This window comes from Pomacea canaliculata, linkage group LG6 (assembly GCF_003073045.1).
Source record: "Pomacea canaliculata isolate SZHN2017 linkage group LG6, ASM307304v1, whole genome shotgun sequence".
Classification (NCBI taxonomy): domain Eukaryota; kingdom Metazoa; phylum Mollusca; class Gastropoda; order Architaenioglossa; family Ampullariidae; genus Pomacea; species Pomacea canaliculata.
The window spans coordinates 26,907,088-26,929,872 of record NC_037595.1 but is presented as its reverse complement, the minus strand read 5'-3'; the positions used below and the strand labels follow the sequence as shown (position 1 = coordinate 26,929,872).

At 39.1% G+C, this 22,785-nt stretch overlaps 1 protein-coding gene and 1 long non-coding RNA gene across 5 annotated transcripts in view; one reads left to right on the top strand and one right to left on the bottom strand.

The window, feature by feature from the left end:
* LOC112566292 (cytochrome P450 2J6-like) overlaps nucleotides 1-17,482 on the top strand; it is a 35,869-nt gene extending 18,387 nt beyond the window's left edge. For all 3 annotated transcript variants that reach the window (XM_025242368.1, XM_025242369.1, XM_025242367.1), the window contains 4 exons: nucleotides 12,051-12,454; nucleotides 13,484-14,011; nucleotides 15,045-15,485; nucleotides 15,968-17,482. In XM_025242368.1, coding sequence (XP_025098153.1) covers nucleotides 12,103-12,454; nucleotides 13,484-14,011; nucleotides 15,045-15,485; nucleotides 15,968-16,173 — 1,527 coding nt within the window. In that variant the 5' untranslated portion in view covers nucleotides 12,051-12,102 and the 3' untranslated portion in view covers nucleotides 16,174-17,482. The remainder of the gene's footprint in view (nucleotides 1-12,050; nucleotides 12,455-13,483; nucleotides 14,012-15,044; nucleotides 15,486-15,967) is intronic.
* Nucleotides 2,270-10,253, bottom strand: LOC112566294. 2 transcript variants are annotated; one of them, XR_003099551.1, is made up of 3 exons: nucleotides 9,829-10,253; nucleotides 9,473-9,536; nucleotides 2,270-7,076 (listed from the first exon to the last, which is right to left on the bottom strand). It is a non-coding gene; the product is annotated as an uncharacterized LOC112566294 (long non-coding RNA). The 2 variants fall into 2 exon arrangements; XR_003099550.1 differs by lacking the exon at nucleotides 2,270-7,076 and having other exon boundaries at nucleotides 8,127-9,536.
* Nucleotides 17,483-22,785: the final 5,303 nt, after the last annotated feature.

The window sequence follows — 22,785 nt, the reverse complement described above, 5'->3', positions numbered from 1 at the left end:
GTATCAAATTCTAAAAGCACATTTTAACAATAACAATAACAATAACAACAGACTTTATTAATCCCAATGGGCAATTTGAACATGGGAGCTGTGCCCTACGTCCAGAATATATGTATATGGGAAAAAAAACAAAAAAACAACAACACACAAAACACACACACATGCACACCCACCCATCACACACACACATCGCTGATAGTTCATCTGTGATTGAGTAGCTGAACTGCGGATGGCACAAAAGATTTTAGATACCTATTGGTTTTGCATACTGGCATGGCATAGCGTTTACCGGAGCCTAATAAAACAAATTCTCCCGCTAGCACATGCTCAGGTATGGACAGAATGCGGGAAGCTTTCCTAATTAATTGTTGATCACAGAAGGAAGTCAAGTCCCTCTGTTTAATACCAATTATTTTGGAAACATATGTTGACAATACTATTCAAAACTGTTCCTATCATGAACAGATAAATTATGAAACCAGCATACAAATGAGAAGGATAAAAGACTTTTATGTTCTTTTCTTTATTATTATAGGCAGAGATCACATCAGGAAAGTACAGTTCTGTGAATGTGAGCCAGAAGCAGTAACACTAATAAGAAATGGCTTATGGCCAGCAACACCAAAGAAGCCAGAGACTGCATTTTTGCATGAAAGTGATGGAGCAATGCAGAATGCTACAGCTAGAAGGACAAATTTTCTGTCCAGAAATTTTGCATGGCATTGGAGCAGAGGACATTTTTTTACATAGTCACAGCAGGGACTACAGAAACATGTACAAGGCACTGGGTAAACATGCTATCATATTTTGTCACAGCATGACTACAGCAACATGTACAAGACACTTGCTAAACATATCGTCATATGTTGTCCAATAAGTCTAACTTTCAAGAAACTCCTCATGGTATATTGCTTAATGACTCCATAGAGAACTGTATCAGTGCCACTAGACCTGTAGTCAAGTAGTGTGACAGTTTCATTTTATGGATGTAAATATATATAAGTGTTATAGCCAATAATTTCAGTTTACATTATTTTGGAAACTATGGAAAGAATACGTGGATTGTGAAAATGGTATTTTATGTGTTTGTTTAATGTTGTTGTAGGTACACACAATTATAGAATTTCACCATCATCAGGTGTTATGTCTTGAGACAGCTCATGCCCAAGACTTTCTGGGCAAGAAGTGCCCAATATGTAGTCTGATATGTTGTATGGGTTAAGGATTAGGCATTTAAGAAATATTTAAACACAGTTGCTGTATTCTGCAAACAAAAACACCACAAAGTTTATTACACTTGATTTGTACATAATATTTTCACATGGTTGCAATTTAAGTTTTTGAAAATATACCTAATCTGTGCACATCAGTTTCCCCAACGTTTTGATATAAAAGAGAATTTATCAACATTGTCTAATGCTACTGATAATTAGGAGGTCTTTCAAAAACATATCTTCTATTTCATGAGGATTAATAGATGTGATTAGTGATCTTCACTCAGATATTGATTCGGAATCTGTTGTTGAGCTATTACTTTCTTTAGTCAGTTTACTGAAGTGGACAATTGATATGTTTATTGAAAATATAAAGGTATTTAATGGATGATAGCATGTTTATTTTTTTCAAAGCATTGCTACAACCAACATCACAAAAGGCTTTATGAATTCATTGCTACATTTTGAACCAAGAACGGTCTAACCTTCTAATTCTTTTTTTTAGCAATGTTATTTTTTATAGTATACATACAAGCCACATTCACACCGTGCATCCAGTTGCTTTCACCCAGAGAACAAGCCGTTTAATATAATTTTATATGCCACTCTGGAGCAAGGCATGAGCTTATTCTTAAGTATATTGCTGTGGCACAATATATGTCTAGAGACTATCATTTGAGAAAGAATTGTGTATAACAGTATACTGCCTTCTCGTAGCTCATTCTCCTAAACGTTTGAAGTGATGGTAGTAAATAAAACAGGAAACAAACACAGTTTTTTGCTTTGAGGAAAATTAAGTGAAAAGAATTTTCACTAGTATATCATTTATTTACTTACAACATATTCTTACTAAGGATGTTAATAAACAGGTATGCTTTGTTATAAATCTTGAGAACTCTATTTTTGTGTTCTGCAATGGTGGTTTACCTGTCAAAGAGGGCAGAAATGGCACATGGAAAAGGACATAGTCAATGTATAAATATGACGAATATCTAGCTGTGATTGCTTTCAACATTACTATCTGTTTGTGTTCTATTGGGATGTGTTACATGGAGTGCCCCAAAAAAGTCATAGGTATAACCATATGTTTTTGGCACATGGTGTGCATTCACCACTATTTTCACGTTTGTTCACATTTCTTGCATTTTGTGATCATTCAAAGTGACATTGCTACTATCCTGTCATGTCCCTTTTGTCCAGGTGTTGTAGAGTCGGTAATACATGTTATGTTCTTATGATAAAGATACAGGGTAATAAGAAAGAAATGTAAACAATAAATTGTTTCTTTCCCCGTATTTTGCATCTAGCAGGGAGACTTCTGTGGTCAGACAAACACTATCCCTGTAAATCCACCGCTTGACCTAGCACGAATAGGTATTTTACTGTACTTCATTAAAGTGTATGTTCAATAAATTGAAAAGGGCTTGAAAAACGAGAGTGTGGTATTTGTTGTAAATGAGAGACAAAATTTTACGCATGTGTGTGTGTGTGCGCGCGTGTTTGTTTACAACGTATCATAGAAGTAGTAGGCTCTGGCTATGCTCGGGTTCGTGGCATTCAGGAGGATTATGAGTCGGGGAAGGTAGCAGTTCCGTTGGTGTACGGTGCCAACTATACAAATGGATGAACTCCACGATTGCAGGTAAGGACGAGTCACCGTGAACGAAAAGGTGTGTGTTGATCCTTAGTGTGTTCGCGTGAACTGCTTTTCGACATGATCGGGGGTCAATCACGATTGTGCGGACTGTCATCAGTAGTTGTATGTGTAGATCACTTCCAACAGCGCCCTCTTATTGCTGTACATAAACACACACCGACTACACGAGTACAACATTGACAAGTTTTCGCAAACTGGCAAGAAGGGTTGTTGCAGATCAGGGAAATCTTCAAAGGAGGTGAGAATCAAGCAGGCAATGTTCGAGAAGAATTAAAGAAGCACACTGCTACTAAAAGTTAAACCAGTTATATGTACTTTCACACTACAATGGGTGTTCGTCAGAAAAATCACGCCACAAAAGACGACCACCTAACACCACATGCATCTGTATCTTTCTATTGATTACAGCGGGCAACTTTCCACTTTCATAACTTGTAAAAACTCATCTGCAATCGTACACATTCGACATCAAAGTGGTATCACGGATTTAGATAGAGCAACAGCTGCGATAGTTGTGCGCGCACGGTGAACGTTGGCGCTTGTTTGGGGGATGACTGGCAATGGGCAAACCAATGTTACAAGACTTTCCCTAACTTGGCCGAATCTTGCGTGTTTGCTGGGAGTTATTCAGAAAAATGGTAAATTACACCTAATGTATAAGAGACAATGCAGACAGAGAAAAGGGGGCAAAGACAGGAGTAGATGAGATATAGGAACAACAGACAAATAAACCCTAAATGCAAACTTGATACAAGAGGTCATCTTCCGTTCTAAAAGTAAGGTCAGATATGAAGGTCTTGGTTACTTCTGGGACTTTAACGTTTAACTTCTAATAATATAGAACTTTTTCGTAAATATATCATTTCTTAATATGTATTGGGTGTGTCTTTTCCCGCTACGAGACGGGCGGTCCCCGCGGGTGGAGAGGATGGAATCAGTCCAAGCGCCGAGAGCCGTCCCGTGACACTTAAGACACCTATGACCACAAAATAACAGTGTTAGCAAAACAGAAACTTATGTCAATGAGCAGCTAGTAGAGATAAGCAGCTTCCTTTAGTGGAGGACAACCTTGTAGCATTGGAGTAATTGTAGAAATTCTGGCTTTCCTTCGTCGCGTGCGTTATCTAATGTGTTGGTGTGGTTGTCTTTTTCTGTTTTTATCATCTACTGCACACCCGCGCTTAGCCGACCTTGGAATCTACAAAAGTCGCTGCATTGTACCCAGCAGAAGTGTGTTTTCTTTGGTGCATTCTTCTGCTATGTCACAACTACGGACAACACGAATCTCGTTCACTACAGTGATCAACGTTCAGCTCATTCGCACGACCAGGACATAAGTGCAACAAGCTAGCATTCTTGTGGACAGACATGTTACCACAAGCAAATAGGTTTAAAGACAGATTTATTTACATTACTTACACACACACACACACACACGCAACTGCTATTTCTATTCTAATCCACCTGCCTAGCCTACTGAATTCTAGCACCAAACTCCCGGGGCTGGGTGAAGAGGTGCCACACATAAGTATGCCCGCGCGATTTTCTATTTTTATGTACCTACAAATCTGTTATTTGACTTGTGTTAAACAATCGTCGATTTGTTTTCCCTGGAAGACTAATTGATTATTCATTCATATCTTCTTTTACACAATACTGTGGTATCGTCGGGGACATTGAGACAGTTCTTGCGCAAGTCTTGCATCATTCCTGCTGAGTGGCATGTTTAGCCCTATATTTTATGTTGGTTCTTCCTCAACCCTCATTGTCTTTGTCCTCACTCAAGGGTTTTCCAGAGGATGTTCTTCACTAAAGTCTTGTGGCTGGTTACATGGCCAGACAAGAGACGATTTTCCCGTCTCCAGAAGGGGTTCTCGTTGGCCCATCATGATTCGCACACCTTCATTAGTCTTGTGATGAATAGAAGAAATTCGGAACTGTTTTCTCAGGCACTGGATGTCGAATGCTTTTATTCGCTTTACAGACCGGTGAAAAGGGTAAAAGAGATTATGAATTTCGAGGGTGTCTTTGGCATCCGTACTGGCTTCAAAGGTCAGCAGTAAGAAGACCGAAGTGATGAGAATCCACAACAAGCAGGAACTCCCAATCCAACTTCAAGGAGAGAACATCCTGGAAACAGACCGCTTCACGTATCTGAGGAGCATTGTCAACAGAGATGTTGGAACGGACGATGACATCAAAAAGGCCAGACATGCCTCTTTATTATCATCATCATCATCATCATAATTATTGTAAACTTGTATAGCGCCATATTGCGGCCCTATGGCTCATGGCGCTTTTCGGGGAAAAAAAAAACCAACATAACATACAAAATCGTTAACTAGAGAATGACAGATGAGATTAAAGATATTTAGCAACAAGATGCCCCAGCGTGCGCAAATCAACAGCCTACGCCCCATCTGGAACTCCCGAGCATTATCCTTCCGCAGTAAGACCCGCATCTTCAACACAAATGTGAATGCAGTCCTACTGTATAGTTCTGAAACATGGAGAGTGACATAGGCCATCTACACCATATCCCGGGAATAAGACGGACTAAAAAGATCTCCAACAGCAGCCTGTGCAAAAGAACCAACCAGAATGCCACTAGTCAAGACATCAAAAAGCGCAAATGGGGCTGAACAGGACACACCCTGCGCAAACCACCTGACACCAATGCCAAGCAGGCACTTGACTGGAACCCTCAGGGAAAGAGGAGAGTTGGGAGACCAAAGCAGACTTGGAAAAGAACAGTAGAGTGCGAGACAAAGGATATCGGAACCACATGAACCCAAATGAGGCATGCTGTCCCAAACCGGGTCCGATGGTGAGGTGTTGTTGCGGCCCTTTGTTCCTCGAGTAGTAACATGGACTAGACTAAACTTTGGCTTCCGTACTATGTAGCAAAGTGTATGATAGTGCTTCTGTAAGTCATGTTCAATGTGTCAATCGCTGCTGTGTCTGTTGCGATCCACGTGTTTCATTTGACGGTTTCGGTCAAGAAAAGACCAAATGCTCATATGTTGCGTAGGGAAAGTAAGCTGTATGATGTCACCGAGGGGGATATAGACGCCAAGTATGTAATTAAAGCCAAGTTCAGTTGCTAAATATTCCGTCGTTATGCAACACACCTATATATGTTTTACGAATTTGTGCTCTACTGTGTTATTGGATACTGTATTATATACTGTCAAAGCGGCGCTAGAATAAAAGCTGGAGTCATAGCCACACAAGGTTGAGGGTTCTTAATCATACTTTGTTGTCTTCCCCGTCCTTCTTAAGCCGGAAATAGTGTAAGCATAATGGTTTTCAATTTATCAGCTGTTTGAATTATTATTTTTGTCAGCGCTATTCGGTCTTTCTTTTAAATCACACCTTAAGATCTGACATCAAGATCAGTTCTAAAACTGGTTTTTTTTTTTATCAGAAAGAAATTACCAGTCAAAAAAAGATGAGGAAGACGAGGAGGAGTAGGAGGAGGAGGAGGGGGAAACTGAGTCTGTTTTAAAGTTACAGATAAAGGCTGCAACCTCTTTTCACCATCCATACTTTTTTGTTACACATCTACTTACTTTCCATGCTTTGAGACATTCAAAACAGACAAAAGACATCAACTGCATATTTTTTCTGAAAACTGACATACACTTTTTAATCCCATGAAATGTTTTTATGTCCACATTGAAGAAGAAATTTTACAATGTGCGAAATATATTAATACAAATTTAAAACAAATGAAAAGAGAAAACAGCATACTTACTCCCATATATACATGACAGTATTGACTTGATGAATATGAATCACATTTTACAATCTGCTGTTCGGACTGCAATGGAAAATCATTCAGCACTACTCTGCTCTAAAGCCAATGCAGTTACTGAAGAGCCAATACTTGTATGTATATCCAGAAGTCACAACATGCAAGATGGTTCATTATGTCTTATCTGACTAAATTTAAAGTAAATCCTAAGCTATGCACAAATGTAAACCATAAATAATAAATGTTATTTTCTTTTCATTCTACTTTTATAAATTTTCTGGTTAATTTGATTAATATCAAAGAATTAATATAAAATTTAGCCAAAACTGGATTGTCCTGGCGAATTTATTCAATTTCAGTTGAACTGGGTATGTGATCAATGGCCCAAGAGGCCCCAAACTGTTTTCTAATGCTTTAACTGTCATTGCATCCCATGTGACTCGTGTTCCTGCACACAGAGATACACAATCATATGTAACCTTGCATTTTTATAGTTACCAACAATCACACAAATATGCTTTGGAATAGACTGCACTGTAAGATTCAATATGATAAAGATTGTGCTAATACTCATAAATAATAATAAATTCCAATAGCACCATATCCTAGCCTTTGGGCAAACTCATGATTGACAAACACACACACAAGCATACATGGACACACAACATAAAATGCAAATTGAATTGTCTACAAAATGCCACATGGGATAAAATGTAGCCAGAAATTATTCAGAGCATGCATAATTCAGCTTGAGAAAGACTGATTCATCCAGGCTGCAAATGCTATAATCCACATTCCACACCACAGTTTCAGCCATAGCAAGATCTATGAGGTAAAGGCCATTGTTCTGCTTATAGGGCTGCCTGCAAAATGCCTTCTTGAAAAATCATACTGAAATCCAGGAAGGCAATGCAAATTCATTGATGTAACAATTTTTAGGACACATTAGTTGTAAATAAGCACACTTATATAGCAACTTTCTCCATCATCAACCAGACTAAAAGCACTTTACAAGCATAAAGGCATGCAAGCACACGGATTTGGAACAGGTATAACTTTTCGTTGATAGGCTGTAAACCTAGGGGGCATAAGATCATATTAAAACAATCGCACAATAACAATCTAACAGGTGCAACAAATGGTGACAATATGGCAAAATATATAGATGAGTACATAAGGCAAAACAATATATGTATAGAATTTACTACAACCGTGGTAATGCAATTTGAATCAATTTGCATAAATTGATAGTATATTTTTGGATGTAATATTCATCCGATGAAATTTAAATTCATTTGGATAATGCACAAAATAAACAGGAAGCAGCACTGTCTGTGACAAAGTTAACAAAGGGTTTCTTGTGAACAGGCTTTTGGCAGTTTTTGGTTGTGCTCTTGTTGTGTTCACTTATGCTTATTACACAACAAGAGCACAACCAAAAACTGCCAAAAGCCTGTTCACAAGAAATGACACAGAAAATACTAATTTTCAGTTTTACTTTGGCCTTTGGTAATTCCTTTAATGGAACTTCTAAGGAATTAGTATTTGTCCGATCTGTAACAGATTAACCACTGCTTGTATAAGAACTGCCAAGGCAACAAACTGATGAAATTCAGTGTTGTAAAGGTTGAAACCTAGTGAAATGTAGACTTAATCATTATACCCAAGTTCAAAATAATATTACAATAACTCTTACACATTGATTGTATGATACAGAAAGAAGAGAATGATTGGATTTAGATAATAAAAAACATGCCATGATCTGTGAGTTTAAAAGTATGAAAAATATTAAACATCTCAATATTGTATGGCAGGGTTACAGCTACTAATCTATTACTTGAATGTAATACATTTCATGTTTTCACCGGCTTTGGCTATGATTTGGAAATTAACATAGTAGTGGTACAGAGAAAGCACTAATCTCAAGCTTTTGGAAAATATGATAGTAAATAAGAACTAATAAGAAAAATAAGAACTAGTATTCCTTACATTAGAAAAAGTACTTCCATTAGGGATTTATATAACTAATCAATGGCACTGACTAAAGAAAATCTATTAGCCGAATAGTGAGCACAAACATTTTCCATCATCATGGACTGCTCATTACTTGTTGGTACCATGAAAGTACATCGATTCATAAAGATATCTAAAAATTAATCTCAAGGCCTACACATTACAATGGGTATGTATTTTAGTATCCTCAGCAGCACTTTTATAGGACGTCATTAGTTCTGCCCTAAGGACCATGGTTCTAGCTACATCTTGCTTTTACCCTTTGAGGTGCCCAGCATTTTGGTAGCCCTAAACAGCACAATTCCATAGGTCAATAGACACAGGTAAGCTACACAAAATGGTGTCAACCATAGGGGTAGAATAAACATATAAACTACTGGCCATTGCTCTAATACTGTACTTGCATATTGTAATACTTCATGCATTTGGTTCAACATTTTTGCTCAATTGACACAAACCAGAAAGCATACTATCTGGCTGATTCTGCTTATCTGTCATTATCATACAATACATTCAGGCATCACCTGACACGGGAATAATCTGAGATTATTGTATCAATCCCTAAAGATTCTCATAACACTTTACTAACAAGTTATTATCTTTCTCATTCTCTCATGCCTACTTTAGCAGCTTGTACTTCTTTTTCTTCAATCGGTGGTAATGCATCCTTTCTATGAACTGTATATACATCTTAATATAGAATTATGTCATTAATACACTAAAAACTTTAAAAAGTATGATGTAAGATAAGTAGAATAGAACAGTGCTTCAATGCATGCAATTAATGTAGTATAATAGCTGCTGTACATGCTTGAGATAAAATAAACCTACCCTTCAGCCTTTTGCTGCAGAACACATTAAAAGCTGTGGTTCTTTTGAAAACTGGTTCCATTGTCTACACAAAAAAGAAATATTTGTCTGAAATGTATAGCTATGTATATCTCAATGTCACAAGGTATTGTCATTTTTGTTTTATTGGAATGAGTTAGACCTGATATGATGATAGCTCTTAATTATACCTCATCAGTCTAACCCTTTAGAACACAGGTTTTTGCTTGGCAGCCACACATTACTATATATTTGTAGTAAATGTAGCATGGCCATCACATTCTCTACAGTTAAAATGTAGAGCAGTCATGTCCAAAGGTCTCGTAAGAATTGAATGGAACTAACTTTCTAATACATACTGCTGTCTCGAAGAATATCCTGGAAGGTGTCATGTTCCTCCTGTTGCTGGGTGTTTACACGTCCATTTTGCCCCTGTTGAAGAGTTCTTTTTAGCAGCACGCAAACCTCACATCCACCGCGAAAAATCGCTCCTTACGTTTACGAACTTGCCCGAGTTTACGTACAAGGAGGGTATATCCAGCTGGATACCACTTTCTTGGCCGAGGCATGCTTGATTAAGTGCACACGTCTTCACAAAATAAAAAAAAGAGAGAAAATGCACCGAGACTAATGGAGGAGCTCACAATAGGGAGACACGAATTAGTGGGGTTCTCGTTTTCATTAACTTTGACATTAATTCTTCTTGGTGATATTATAAATGTTTGATCTATTTGTATCATTTATTTCTTAATTTTACTTTTCGAAATAACCAGTTTTTGGTTTGGTTTTTGTTCCTTTTGTTTTAAGTGGAGAACAACGAAATGACTCCTCCCTTCAATAAAATGACTAGTTACGAAAAAATACTTGCTAACTTTGTACCAGAAAAAAAATCACACATTAAAAGACTAAGGATAAAAATATAGTATTATAGTGCATACAATATTTCATTTCCCCCCTTTTCCTTCTGCTTTTGTGATCCGCCTCTATACTTTTTAGAAAGCATTCTGGACTTGTTTTGGAACTCTTTGGAAAAGGAAAACAAATGACACTGACTGACGTCCCCCCACCCGTACTCCCCATCAAAATAAAAACAACACAGACTTTCACATATTAAAAAACTCCACAAATCTCTTTATACATTTTTTTCTCTTTATTATAAATATAAGCACTTTTCCCAGTGCTATAACCTGTGTTGTTGACCCTTCGTTAAACCATGCAAACACGCATTAATTCGCTATACGGTACATCGTCACCGAAGCAACCTTTCCATACCAACAAATCCACAAAGCTTTGTGTGCACATTTTCCTATTTCATTATTTACAAAAATAATTTACAAAAATAAAAGATTTTCTCAATGCTATAGGCTATGAGTTGACCCTTCGGTAATCGACAGTAAGCAAATATACGTATGGTCGATTCGATCGTGTTTCCCTAATTTTCTTCCCTGTTCCTTCTGCTTTCGTACTACATCTGTTAACTTTATAAAAGGCATTTTAAAATCGTATTTGCTGTCGTTCTATCTCGAATTCAGCCTTTTCCGTCATCCTCTAAATGACTAAATATTGTAGTCATTCGTGAGACGATGCGGCTGAGTAGGTAGGTTGCCGGCAACCGTTGCCCATTGCGCGCAATGGACATCGGCTCAGTCCAGAACTGAGAACGAATATCGTCATCGAAGCAACCTTTCCATACCAACAAATCCGAAAAGCTTTGTGTGCACATTTTCCTATTTCATTATTTACAAAAATAATTTACAAAAATAAAAGATTTTCTCAATGCTATAGGCTATGAGTTGACCCTTCGGTAATCGACAGTAAGCAAATATACGTATGGTCGATTCGATCGTGTTTCCCTAATTTTCTTCCCTGTTCCTTCTGCTTTCGTAATACATCTGATAACTTTATAAAAGGCATTTTAAAATCGTATTTACTGTCGTTCTATCTTGAATTCGGCGTTTTTCATCGTACTCTAAATGACTAAATATTGTAGTCATTCGTGAGACGATGCGGCTGAGTAGGTAGGTTGCCGGCAACCGTTGCCCATTGCGCGCAATGGACATCGGCTCAGTCCAGGTACCGAGAACGAAAACTTTTTGGACTGAGTCAGGGTCGCATCGGGTGTCTTGATACAATAAGCCTGAATCAGTATGTAGGTGCGGCAGAACAACGGTAGTATTCTACATAAGCCTACTAGGCATGCTGCTATACCTCTTACAAAGAGCATGAGCGCTGGTCGCATCGGGTGCACCATCATCATCATCATCATCATCATCATCATCATCATCATCATCATCATCATCATCATCATCATCATCATCATCATCATCATCATCATCATCAATGCAGCTTATAAAGGTTAGTCGTAAAAGAACGCCAGACCCTGTGTAGCTGATGCCAGGCCCATCACCAGTGAATACAAGGTCCTTGAGTGAAGTGTTGTATCTTCTTCCTGTCTTTTTATTCCGTTCTCCTTTTTTAACATGCTTAGTCCAGCAATGTGTTTTCCCTGTCTGTATTTCTAGTTTACTGTCTTTTCATTCATATTTCTTCGTCTTCGTCATTTATTTTCCTTGTACTTTAGTGACGAAGGATTCATCTACATTCGTCTCCCAAAAGACAGCTAACAGAGCACCATGACAGCTTTACTGGAAATGCTCGACATCAACACAGGCCTTGCTTTAGGCGTTGCCGTGTTGTCGTTGTTGTGGTGGCTTTCCGTCAGACGACCTGCAGGTGCACCTCCAGGACCTTGGCTGGCTGTACCACTGCTGGGTCACCTGCTGCTGATGATGAAGAAAGATCCTCGGCAGCAGTTCGCAGTATGGCGACGACAGTACGGTGACGTGTTCAGTCTGTACCTGGGCAGCCAGCTGGTGGTGGTGCTCAACGGCTACAAGGTCATCAAGGAAGCGTTAGTAAAAAACCCCGACGCCTTCTCTGGCAGGCCTCATAGTCTTCTCCTGGATATTATAACCGACAGCAAAGGCAAGTTGAAATCTAGTTAAAGATTTGAACTATGAAGTAGTTTTAGAATAGTGGCTCATCATAAAAGTTTCTGAATTGTTTGCGGGATTCAAGCGATAGAACTGCTCAGAATGAACATTTCTAGTCATAATAACATTCATACTCTCATATTGCCTAGTAAGTTTACTTATATCAAATGTACATCTTGGTCTAGTGGTCGTTTAGCTGGATGTGACCTTCTCTATTCACCAGCACTAGCTACTGTGTTCGCAGTTTTTGATCCTAACTGTAAATGTATCAATCAATTGTAATGTTGTACTAAATGAATCAATCTGGCAACAGAAATTTTGTGCAGCTTGTGATTTATGAATTGATCAAAGTGAGTTGGTTTTGTCCATTCAATGTGCCAACCGTTTTAATCATATAAGTTTTCCTTAGTATAAATAAAAATCATATTTAAATATCTCTTTAGTTTTATAGCACAAAGGCAAAATAATGATAATTACAGAGTATCCAAAAAGTTTCGCCCGATTTTATAAGATAAACGAATGTATGTTATAATGAATTTTATTGTATTATGAATGAGAACTAGGAGCACAATGATAACTATGAATGAACAAAGGATACAACAATGATCAATACGAAAGAAACAACGATGCAGCAATGATAAAATACTAACGGAATGGTTCAAATTGTTCTCCGTTGTGCTGCGAGAAAGCTTTTGGCACAGTTTCACACCGATTGTGGCAAATTTTTCGGTAATAACTCGCCGATTGTCAGAAAAATCTACATTCGTTATCAATAAAAAATCCGGTAAAAACGTTTTAGACATCCTGTATAATGACTCATAACATATGTATAGAAAATTCTTTTCTACAGTACCAGCCAGACTTAAAGCGTTGTACATATATCCGGACGCTGCCTGTGAGAACGATCACACTTCGCATGTACAAGCACACAACAACGATGACAAACACAACAATATTGAAAATTTACTGTTCTCCAAAGTAAAAAAAGGTATTGTTGTAAGAGAATTTTCATCTTTTAAAGGCGTTGTTGACACCTCTGGTCCTGTGTGGAAAGCCCAAAGAAAGGTTTCTACACAGATTCTACGTGAGCTAGGGATGGGCAAAAACGTCCTGGCGGCAAAGATTGAGGAGGAGGTCAAAGAGTACATCAGGGTCATATCCGAGAGCCAGGGACAGCCGCTGGATCTGAAACACTTGACCCAAGCTAGCGTGTCCAACAACATGTGTTCCATCGTCTTTGGCAAACGCTTCGAGTATGACGACGATGTCTTTGGAAACAACCTTAGGTTGATAGATGCCATTGTTCGCGATGCTGGGGCGGGTGCCGCAGTATCTTACATTCCTTTTCTGCGACACCTGCCTGGAGATTACTTTAAGTTGAAGCGATTTGTGGACAACATGCGGCTTGTGATGCAGAAGTTTATTAAACCTTTTGTAGACGAGCACTACCGCAGGTCTGAGGAGGGCACAGTGGACGACTTTATTGGCGCCTACATCAGAGAAATACATCATCATCGCAACAGTCAGTCAGGATCACCTCACATCAACGGTAAATACATACTCCACTTTTGTTCATTTTATAGTAATTTACTGCAGTTAACAGCTAGACAAGGTTATAAAGATAGTAACTAAAACACACATTTTTGTCATATTCAGTGAATGGAAGTCCAAGGTCGGTATAGACGACTACCGGCAGGAACGCTGGGTAAATTATTTTGGCCTCAGCGAAACCAATGACAGGGGCCTTAGACTAGAATTTATGGAGAACCTTCTACTCACCTTAGCCAATACCCTACAACCACCAAACAATCCTTAAAAAATTAAGGTTAATAATTTTGCCGTTGGCAGATGCATTAGTCCATGACAATAGATAGCCGATATAAGTAGCAACACGACTGTGTCGGAATGAGACTGAAGCAAAGTTTTAGACTTAGGTGCTACTTAAATATTTTCCTAATTCAGTTTGAGTTTGTGGCTCCGAGATACATAAACGTCTTCAAGACCAAATCTCGATGTAAATTCGCCGCACTGAAATCGGAATTATGTTTAATTCTAAGCTAATAAACAAACAACGATACAACTTATTTACTAGACTTTGATTAGACTTAGAAACCTGAACGAGGATTGTTAAAAACTGGAGGATACTGTTACCTGTACGAAAGCGTACATTACCAGCAGTTTTGTGGCCATTTTGTGTCTGTAAGGTGCCATGTGCACTCAGCTGATAAGAGCTTTACTTTCTACTACAGATAGGGACTCTAAACTTGATTTCACCACAGTTTTCTAACGTCGCATTAACGTCACAATACTGAGAAAAACTCTTAAGTAGATAACACAACCAAGAAAGCTTTGTTTTAAAGGCAAACTGGTGATTTCCACCAAACGGCAATCTTTATCCAAGGGATACCTGGACTGATCGAGATCAGGTTTTTTCTCTCCCCTAACTACCACAAAAGAAGTGTTTATATGTTCAGTTATTTTCCCTAAAACCACGTAAATGAGCCGTTATCTTCTAAAATAACAACCTACACAGGTTAATTCCTCCAGACAACTGTAAAGTGTACACAATTTGCAATTTGCAGATCCTAATCTCCTCAAGTTAGTCTTCGACATCTTTGGAGCTGGCACAGAGACGACCTCAACAGCTATCCTGTGGGCTCTGGTTTGCTTCCTTCACCACCCTGACGTGCAGGACAAGTGCTACGAGGAGATCCACAGAGTTGTCGGCACAGAGCGAGCGCCCACCATACAGGATAGACCGCAGTTAGTTTACATGGAGGCTGTCATCATGGAGGTTCTTCGCTATGCCAACGTTGCGCCACTTAGTTTGCCGCATGCCACTTCCTGTGACGTGGAGTCTGGCGGATACACGATCCCTAAGGGCACTGTAGTCATCCCCAACCTGGATTCTGTGATGAGAGATCCGGAGACCTGGGGTGACCCCGACAGATTCCGACCTGAACGTTTCATAGGAGAGGACGGCAAACTGTGGAGACCCGAAGAGTTCATTCCCTTCTCTATGGGTATGTTACATTTTTTTTCTACTCACACTCAATTGTCTTCATCCTATGTTAATACTGGATACGAGCATAAATCCTCGCATACAGTATATTCTACCACACACACATATTTACACCTATATATACAGGGCTGTGTTTGAACAATCAATCCCTTCTGACAAATTTCTGACAGGAATATGGTAGAATTCAAATCATGTAAGTTAGGAAAGTTCATGAACCGTCTAAAGATTGCAAAAATACCTTACACAGATAACGGTTACAGCTCTTATTTTGAACTGGTTAAATAACCTGCTTAGTTTCTGATCGTTGATCGCTGTACCACGTGGTTAACCCTCGTGAAACAGTCAAAGAGGTTAAAGGATACTGTTCAGCTTCATCACGAAAGGTCGTCTGCTGGCGATACACACAAACTTTAATCTTAAACATTTGTTGAAGTAAAAAATTTTAAATTGGACCTTAAGTATGGTTCAAAATTTCTGTTACAGGTCGGCGCTTCTGCTTGGGTGAAACGATTGCTCGAATGGAATTACTTCTTTACATTTCAACAATGGTGCAACACTTTCGATTCTTACCTCCGGAAACTGCAGATCTGCCATCTTTGCAAGGCGTGCTTGGCATTACACATTCCCCTAAACATTTTAAAGTTCGATCTGTGCCTAGGACGTGTTTGAAAAAGGAAACATCGGAATGAAGTCAGCAATGGGGAGGATGGGAGTATCTGAGGGCAGTGGACATGGCTGCAGTTAATCAGCGTGGGCCAGTCCCAGCTGTTCTTTTTATGCTACCCCTAGCAAACACAGATTGTTGACCCAGGATTGTTGACGGGTTTCGGCGTCAATCAATTGCACTAAAAATATTTTTAAACAGATAGTGGGCCAATATTTTGTTAGATTTCATTTTACTATCTGATTACAATCATCAGTTTTTTTCCTCAGTGATCAATGTGTAATTATCTTACTATACTACTAGGAATACAGAATACTTTAAAGGCATCAGACTCTTATACACTGGTACTGCAGGAAGCTGACTCTGACTTTGCTCACACTGCTGCAAAACACTTCAGATGATGAAGCTACGTTATCACTTGACCTATTTATCGTTTTTATCTTCTTTTTCTTTCATGCTTGTTCCCTTGCTTGTTTTCTTTTCATAATTGTTGTAAATTTTCTATTTATTGTAACAATTTGCAATTTTGGCTTGGTTTTCTGGTCCATCAAGAACTGATACTCTTGCTTGTGGTACTTTCAAGTCTCTGTCACATCAGCATGCACCAAGGTTCCGACACTGAGAGGCGGCAATGTCACGATGTGTGTAGGGTACACTAAATGATATTTTTAACAGTTTGTGGGCCAATCGTAGGCTGGAATTCAGTCTATTACACTATTTTTATCATTCTCTTGCTACAGAAATGTTTACGTATATCTTGTATCATAAGATTCTTCAAATTTGTAATGCAGCTATGCATTGCTTACGATTCGCTATTGCTAGTTTGGGGATCAAAATATTCTAATGAAATGTTCGTCCACCAATAAAACTGAAAATATCTGTCATCCATTGGTCAGTTTTAATTACAGTAGATTAATTTTCAGGGTTTAATTTTAGTGACTATACATTCTTGATTTTTCTGTTTATCTGCTTACAAGACAGGGTAAACCGTGATGAACTATGAATATTGCAACATTAAGTTTGTGTTGAGGGTTGACAATGGTCACATTCTCTACCCACACCATGGTGATGTTTTACTTATTATTTATTTAGATCTTCTTTGCTTCAGGAATATTAAAGAAAGAAAACAACTTATGTCGGTAAAATACTTGAAACATAGAATTGTTGATAATCATGTTGAGATAGTTTCAAGCTGATATGTACAAATATATGTGCAGTTTTACTCTTAATGCATGAAGTGATGTGCATGGAATTACTTTTCCCTGTGTAATATTTTTATGATTTCTGGATAAATGCTCGACATTTTTTCCTGCTATTTGATTAAAACATTTATTCCTCAGGAAATCCATGTTTTCTGGTTTTCCTCCTGTGTGTTTGTGTGTCTTTTTATTTCCTCGTTCTGTAATCTGCTTTTCTTGGTATGTAGTTGACAAATCTAAAATTATAAAATTCACAACAAAAAATAAAAAATCCCCTAACAGAGCAAGAACAATGAATAGCTGATCCCTTCGCAGTGAGAACTGGAGTGAGGAGAGGTTGTTTATACTCTCGCTGACAATCTTCCTGATCGTCATAGACTGGATCTTGAGAAAAACAACCACATCTATATTCACTCTCTATCCGTTTAATCCTTTGCTGATGACACTCATCTGTACTTATTTACCAGCTGTTGTCCTTCCCAGGACCCAAAGCATCCAGACATTCAGTTGCTGTTACACATGGGCGTAAAGAGAAAGGACGAAAAAGATGTCTGCTGTGTAAGAATTGCCGCAACAATAAAATTTAAAAATGCAGGAGAAAGTTTGTATTACTGCTTTCCAGATGGTAAATGTGTAAAAGCTCCAGAGAGAAATATTGTAGTAATGTCGTACGCGATATGAAGAGAGAATTTCGTGCTGACAGCAAACTCAACAGAATGTGGGGCCGACATTTCGAATTGGGATTGTCACATGGCTGCTGTGCATCTTTAGTTGAAAAGAGTGAAGACGATGCTCCACCCTTGTGTCGAAGCCGACAAATAATGGACATGACACGGGTACAGTATACTTACCACTGAAAGCAGAAGAAGTCCAGCAGAACCAAAAGTGTTGTAGTGATGTCTGTCAGGACAACATATATTAAACTCCACTTTTGGATGAATTGATTAAATCCATCCTCACAAAGAGGCTGGCTGTCATCAGGTAGATCTCGCGCTAAAGTACAGTACAGGTGACCGCTGTGTGAACCACCCATACCACGTGACTTTAAATCCCCCATATTGCTTTCATTAACATACAGCTGTCAACTATTCAATGTTATTCAAACTTTAACACACACTTTTGAATGTAGGTGTCGCTAACATTCCTTCCCCAGCCATTTTGTTCAAAAGTCGAAGTCCAGGGCACTCGTCCAAAGCTCCAACAGTGCAGTAGGAGCAGGTCTGAGTGGTGAGTACATGATTTTGCGAGATGACATAATATATACATTTTGTTTTTATAGCAAAGGAGAGTTTAGAAAATCACTCGAGACGCAATATCCTTAAGATATTCGGTTTACCGGAAGGAAACGAGAACAGCTGTGAGACACAAGTGCTGCGTTTTCTGAACGATTATGCTGATTACAAAACATGGAAAGATGTTGATGTTGAGAGAGCCCATCGTATTGGAAAGTTCGAGGCCTTTAAATCGAGACCAATTATTATAAAATTCTGCAGATGGTCTGATAAGATGAGGCTGTTACGAGATCATGTGACTAGAGGTGCAATGCACAAGGATGGATTTCGTTTGGCAGTTGACCTCACCAGGCAGCAGAGGTTACAACTTCGCCACCTGAAACAAGAAGGCAACCGGGGAGGAGCGACGCTGGAGACTATCCGAGCCTGAGGAGGGTGAGTGACGGATACTGTGCGAGGCTGTGCAACACGATGCCGTCGTCGTCGTAGTCAAGCACAGTGTCGTTTTGTATCCTTGTCAGGCCTCTATCGTGTTTTGATGTGACCCGGGCAGTGATCGGGTAGCGGGGAAAGTGGGGTGGGGATGAGAGCGAGTGGAAGAAAAGAGGTAAAATACATGCGGATTTTTCTGTACATTGGTGTCTGTTTACGTGGGTGGAATTGCGTCTCTGTGCTGTATTGCTTGTGTGTGTGTGATCGTTTTCCCCTGTCCGTTGTTTTCCCCTGTGTTAAATATTCAGCTTTTCAAATAAATGTGTATTGTCAACATGTTTATTGAGGGTCGAGTGATGGACATTGTCGCTTGCCGCAGTCACGAGTCACCCCTAAATGTGGGGTGTGTGAGCGTAACTGCGGGTGTGGACTGGTTGAAACCCGAGAGACAGATGTCACTACAGGTAGTCCTCGGGTTCCGACGGTCTCGAGTTTCGTCATTTCGTGGTTACGACGCTCATTCCGACTTACGAGGTTTAGCATTACAACACTTACAGTACAGTATTTCATTATTAAACGTACTGTACTGCACAATATTTTACTGTACTTATGTTTATTGATAATGATGTAGGGTACTGTGTTAGGATAGGTGTTTGGATAGGCTAAGTGTTTGAAGTACTGTACTGTTATTATGGTACAGTACTGTATGAACGTATGATTCGACTTACGTCGAAATTCGGTTTACGACGCCGCGTAAGAACGGATCAACGTCGTAAGCCGAGGACTACCTGTATAGATATTAATAAAGATATTTACCTCGAGAGAAAATTCTCTCTTTTTCATTCTCTCTCTCACACAAACACGCAGTCTTGCTCACCTTAAAGGTGTGACAGGAAGCTTAGAAATTACTGCACATGCACACCAGAACTTTATAGTGCTTTGCGACCTTGACACAGTTAATGCTCGACCTTCCAGGACATACAAAACGGGTTAACAACCGAAAGGATCAGTGACTAGCATTCTGTCTACACCTTAGTCAGTCCAGAAACAGGGTCTATAACTGCATGACTCCACCCCTATGCTCATTGCCTGGGGTAACGTCAAGTGTGTAAATGTGGTGTCAACAGCTTGAGACAAGTACACGGGGTATGTTACCCGCCGTGTCTCGTTCTTGTTGGGTGAGTATGAGCTATTCAAATCACGCGTTACTATTATTTGTCGATAATTTTGTTGCTTGGTTACTTATCTTTCCTGACTTAACCGGGGTAAAGATTGTTGATAATGCATTAGCCATGGTCAGGAGTGAGGACACACGGTCAGACATACGGAAGAAAACAACAATAATAACAAATGTTACTTATATATAGTGCTTTACTATATACCGTCCCCTCCTCCCCAACTCCCCGTTCGACGGACTCAAGGCGCTGACAGACATGAAGTCGCACGAGCGCACTGATCAGGCATCAAGTGCGTCTCATTAATCATTCTCCAGGATTTGAACGTGCACGTGAGATACAACCTTTCATTACACTTCTAGTCAATCTCTCGAAACTGATACAGTGGTGACTCCCACCCGTTGGGTCAGCGGCTCACCAGCCAATGTGTATGTCGTCCTGGGTACTGCAGTGCACACCCGCTTTACCCTCCAAAATGCTCTGTTTCAGGGCGGCACGTTTCTTTGTAATGAGCTATTCAACTATAACTATACTACAATCGTGCAATAACTGTTGGTCAGGGGGTGACTAGAATACTATGCTTCGTCACAGAGTTCTACCATACATGCGTCGACCGTACTCTCTCTCTCTCTCTTTTTAAATAAGTTTACCCGTTTATTGTCACCAATGAAAATGCACTACACGTGTTCAAACAGTTTAGCCAGTAGCTGGTCGGGCTGAGGCTCGTAGTGGGGAGAGCGAACTAGACTGAGTACAAGGGTTGCAGGTTAATTTCTATCAAAACCTTTTTTTTTTAGTAAACACGTTTTAAATTTTATTGTGGTGAACACTGTGTGTGTGTGGATTGAACTTATTGACTTGACAACTGTGCATAAGACGGGTGAATGTTTAGGTTCAGGATACAATCAGTGTGTATAAATGGTAATTGCCAGGTTTTTTCTGCGTTTTCGCTTGACAGTACTTGAACAAGATGCTGTTCTTTATTGCGTTCGGTGACATGTTTGAAATAATGTAGGCGAAAATCTTTATGAGAAATGAGACAAAGAAGTGAACTGTGTCCTCTGTAAGATTAACGCAGAAAGGTCAATTGTTTGTACTGTGAGTCTGTCCTAAACTGTACAAAACGATTCGGCAAGACCAGGGGGTGGGCAATTAATTTTCCCAAGGGGCCGCATGAGAAATTGGGATGGTTTTAGAGGGCCGGACTAATATAGTTAACTCAGTTTTACCCAATACTGTATATATAGTATATATACTGGCGGGCAGGCCAGCGGGAGGGCCGGTCAGAGACAGGAGGCGGGCCGGGATTCTGATTCTGATTCTTTCAACTAATGAACTCATTACTTACCCAACACACATTCCACTCTTTTTCTATCATCATGTGTGACATACACAATAATTTTCTGTATATTAACCATTTTTAGTTTAACTCGAAAGCCAATATTTTGGTTTTTTTTTATGACCATGAGGATTAAATCAGTTATCTTTAACAAAGCCTCTATTATCGTCTTTCCATTTGCTGGTCAACTGGGAAAACTGTGTAGTAGATAGCAATATACACCTTACCGTCTCTTTGTATATTTCTGCACATTATATGTTTCAATAACAGAACCAGAACATATACACTATACACTACACATATATTTACATTAATCCTCTACAGACTGTTTTTTACAGGAAAATATCTGTTTTTCACAAACAATTTTGTCATCCTAATAAACATAAAACATTATAATACAGTTAACTAACTGTAGGACTGTGCACCATTGTTTTGTTATGACCGTTTGGTCAAGGTATCCTCTTTGATTTGATGTCCTAAGATCCCATCTAGTCTCGTCTCGCGAGATTTTTATTTTCTTTCTATTACAGCGTTTACTCGGACGCTTATCCTGATTTTATCACATTTATTTTTTACTTAAAATAAAATATAATACCAACAAATCCATAGAAGTTCTTCTGCACAGTCATTAAAGAAATGTTTTGATTCCAAGAGTAACAACTGGAGTGTCGAGGTGTCAGGGGCTGTAACTGAGAGACGCGAGACATTGTAGATCTGTGTAACTGATTTGTTTCCACTGATATATGTTTTACACAAACCGTGTAACAACATCAGTAGTAGTAAACAGAAAAAAATGAATCAACTGGTGACATACACTAGCTAATTCCCACAATGGAAACGAGGCTTCGCCTGGCAGGCTGAGTTGCTTTGTTCTCCAGTGATTTTGTTGCTTTCTTGTGCAACGTCTTTGCTCTTCCATATCCTTAGATTTCTTTTAGTTACAAGTTGTATTTGTTTCTCTTAACTTTTACTTTGTTGCTGTTTTAACTGCTTGTGATTGCCTTGCTTTCTGTTTCTGTGGATTTCACTGTAACGGTTACGCCGTTACCTTAGATCTGATTCCTACTGCTCGTACTGTTTTCTTTTTTTCTAAACTTAGTCTTACTTTAAATTCTCACATGGCGGACCTCCACTATGTTGTATAGCCGTCAGTACCTTCTCGCACTCTCTCTTACTTCAGTGACCCTCCATTATGATACTTCCACCTTTCCAACTAATATCCTACCTCAAGACTCGACCGTCCATCAGAAAAAAGAGCGA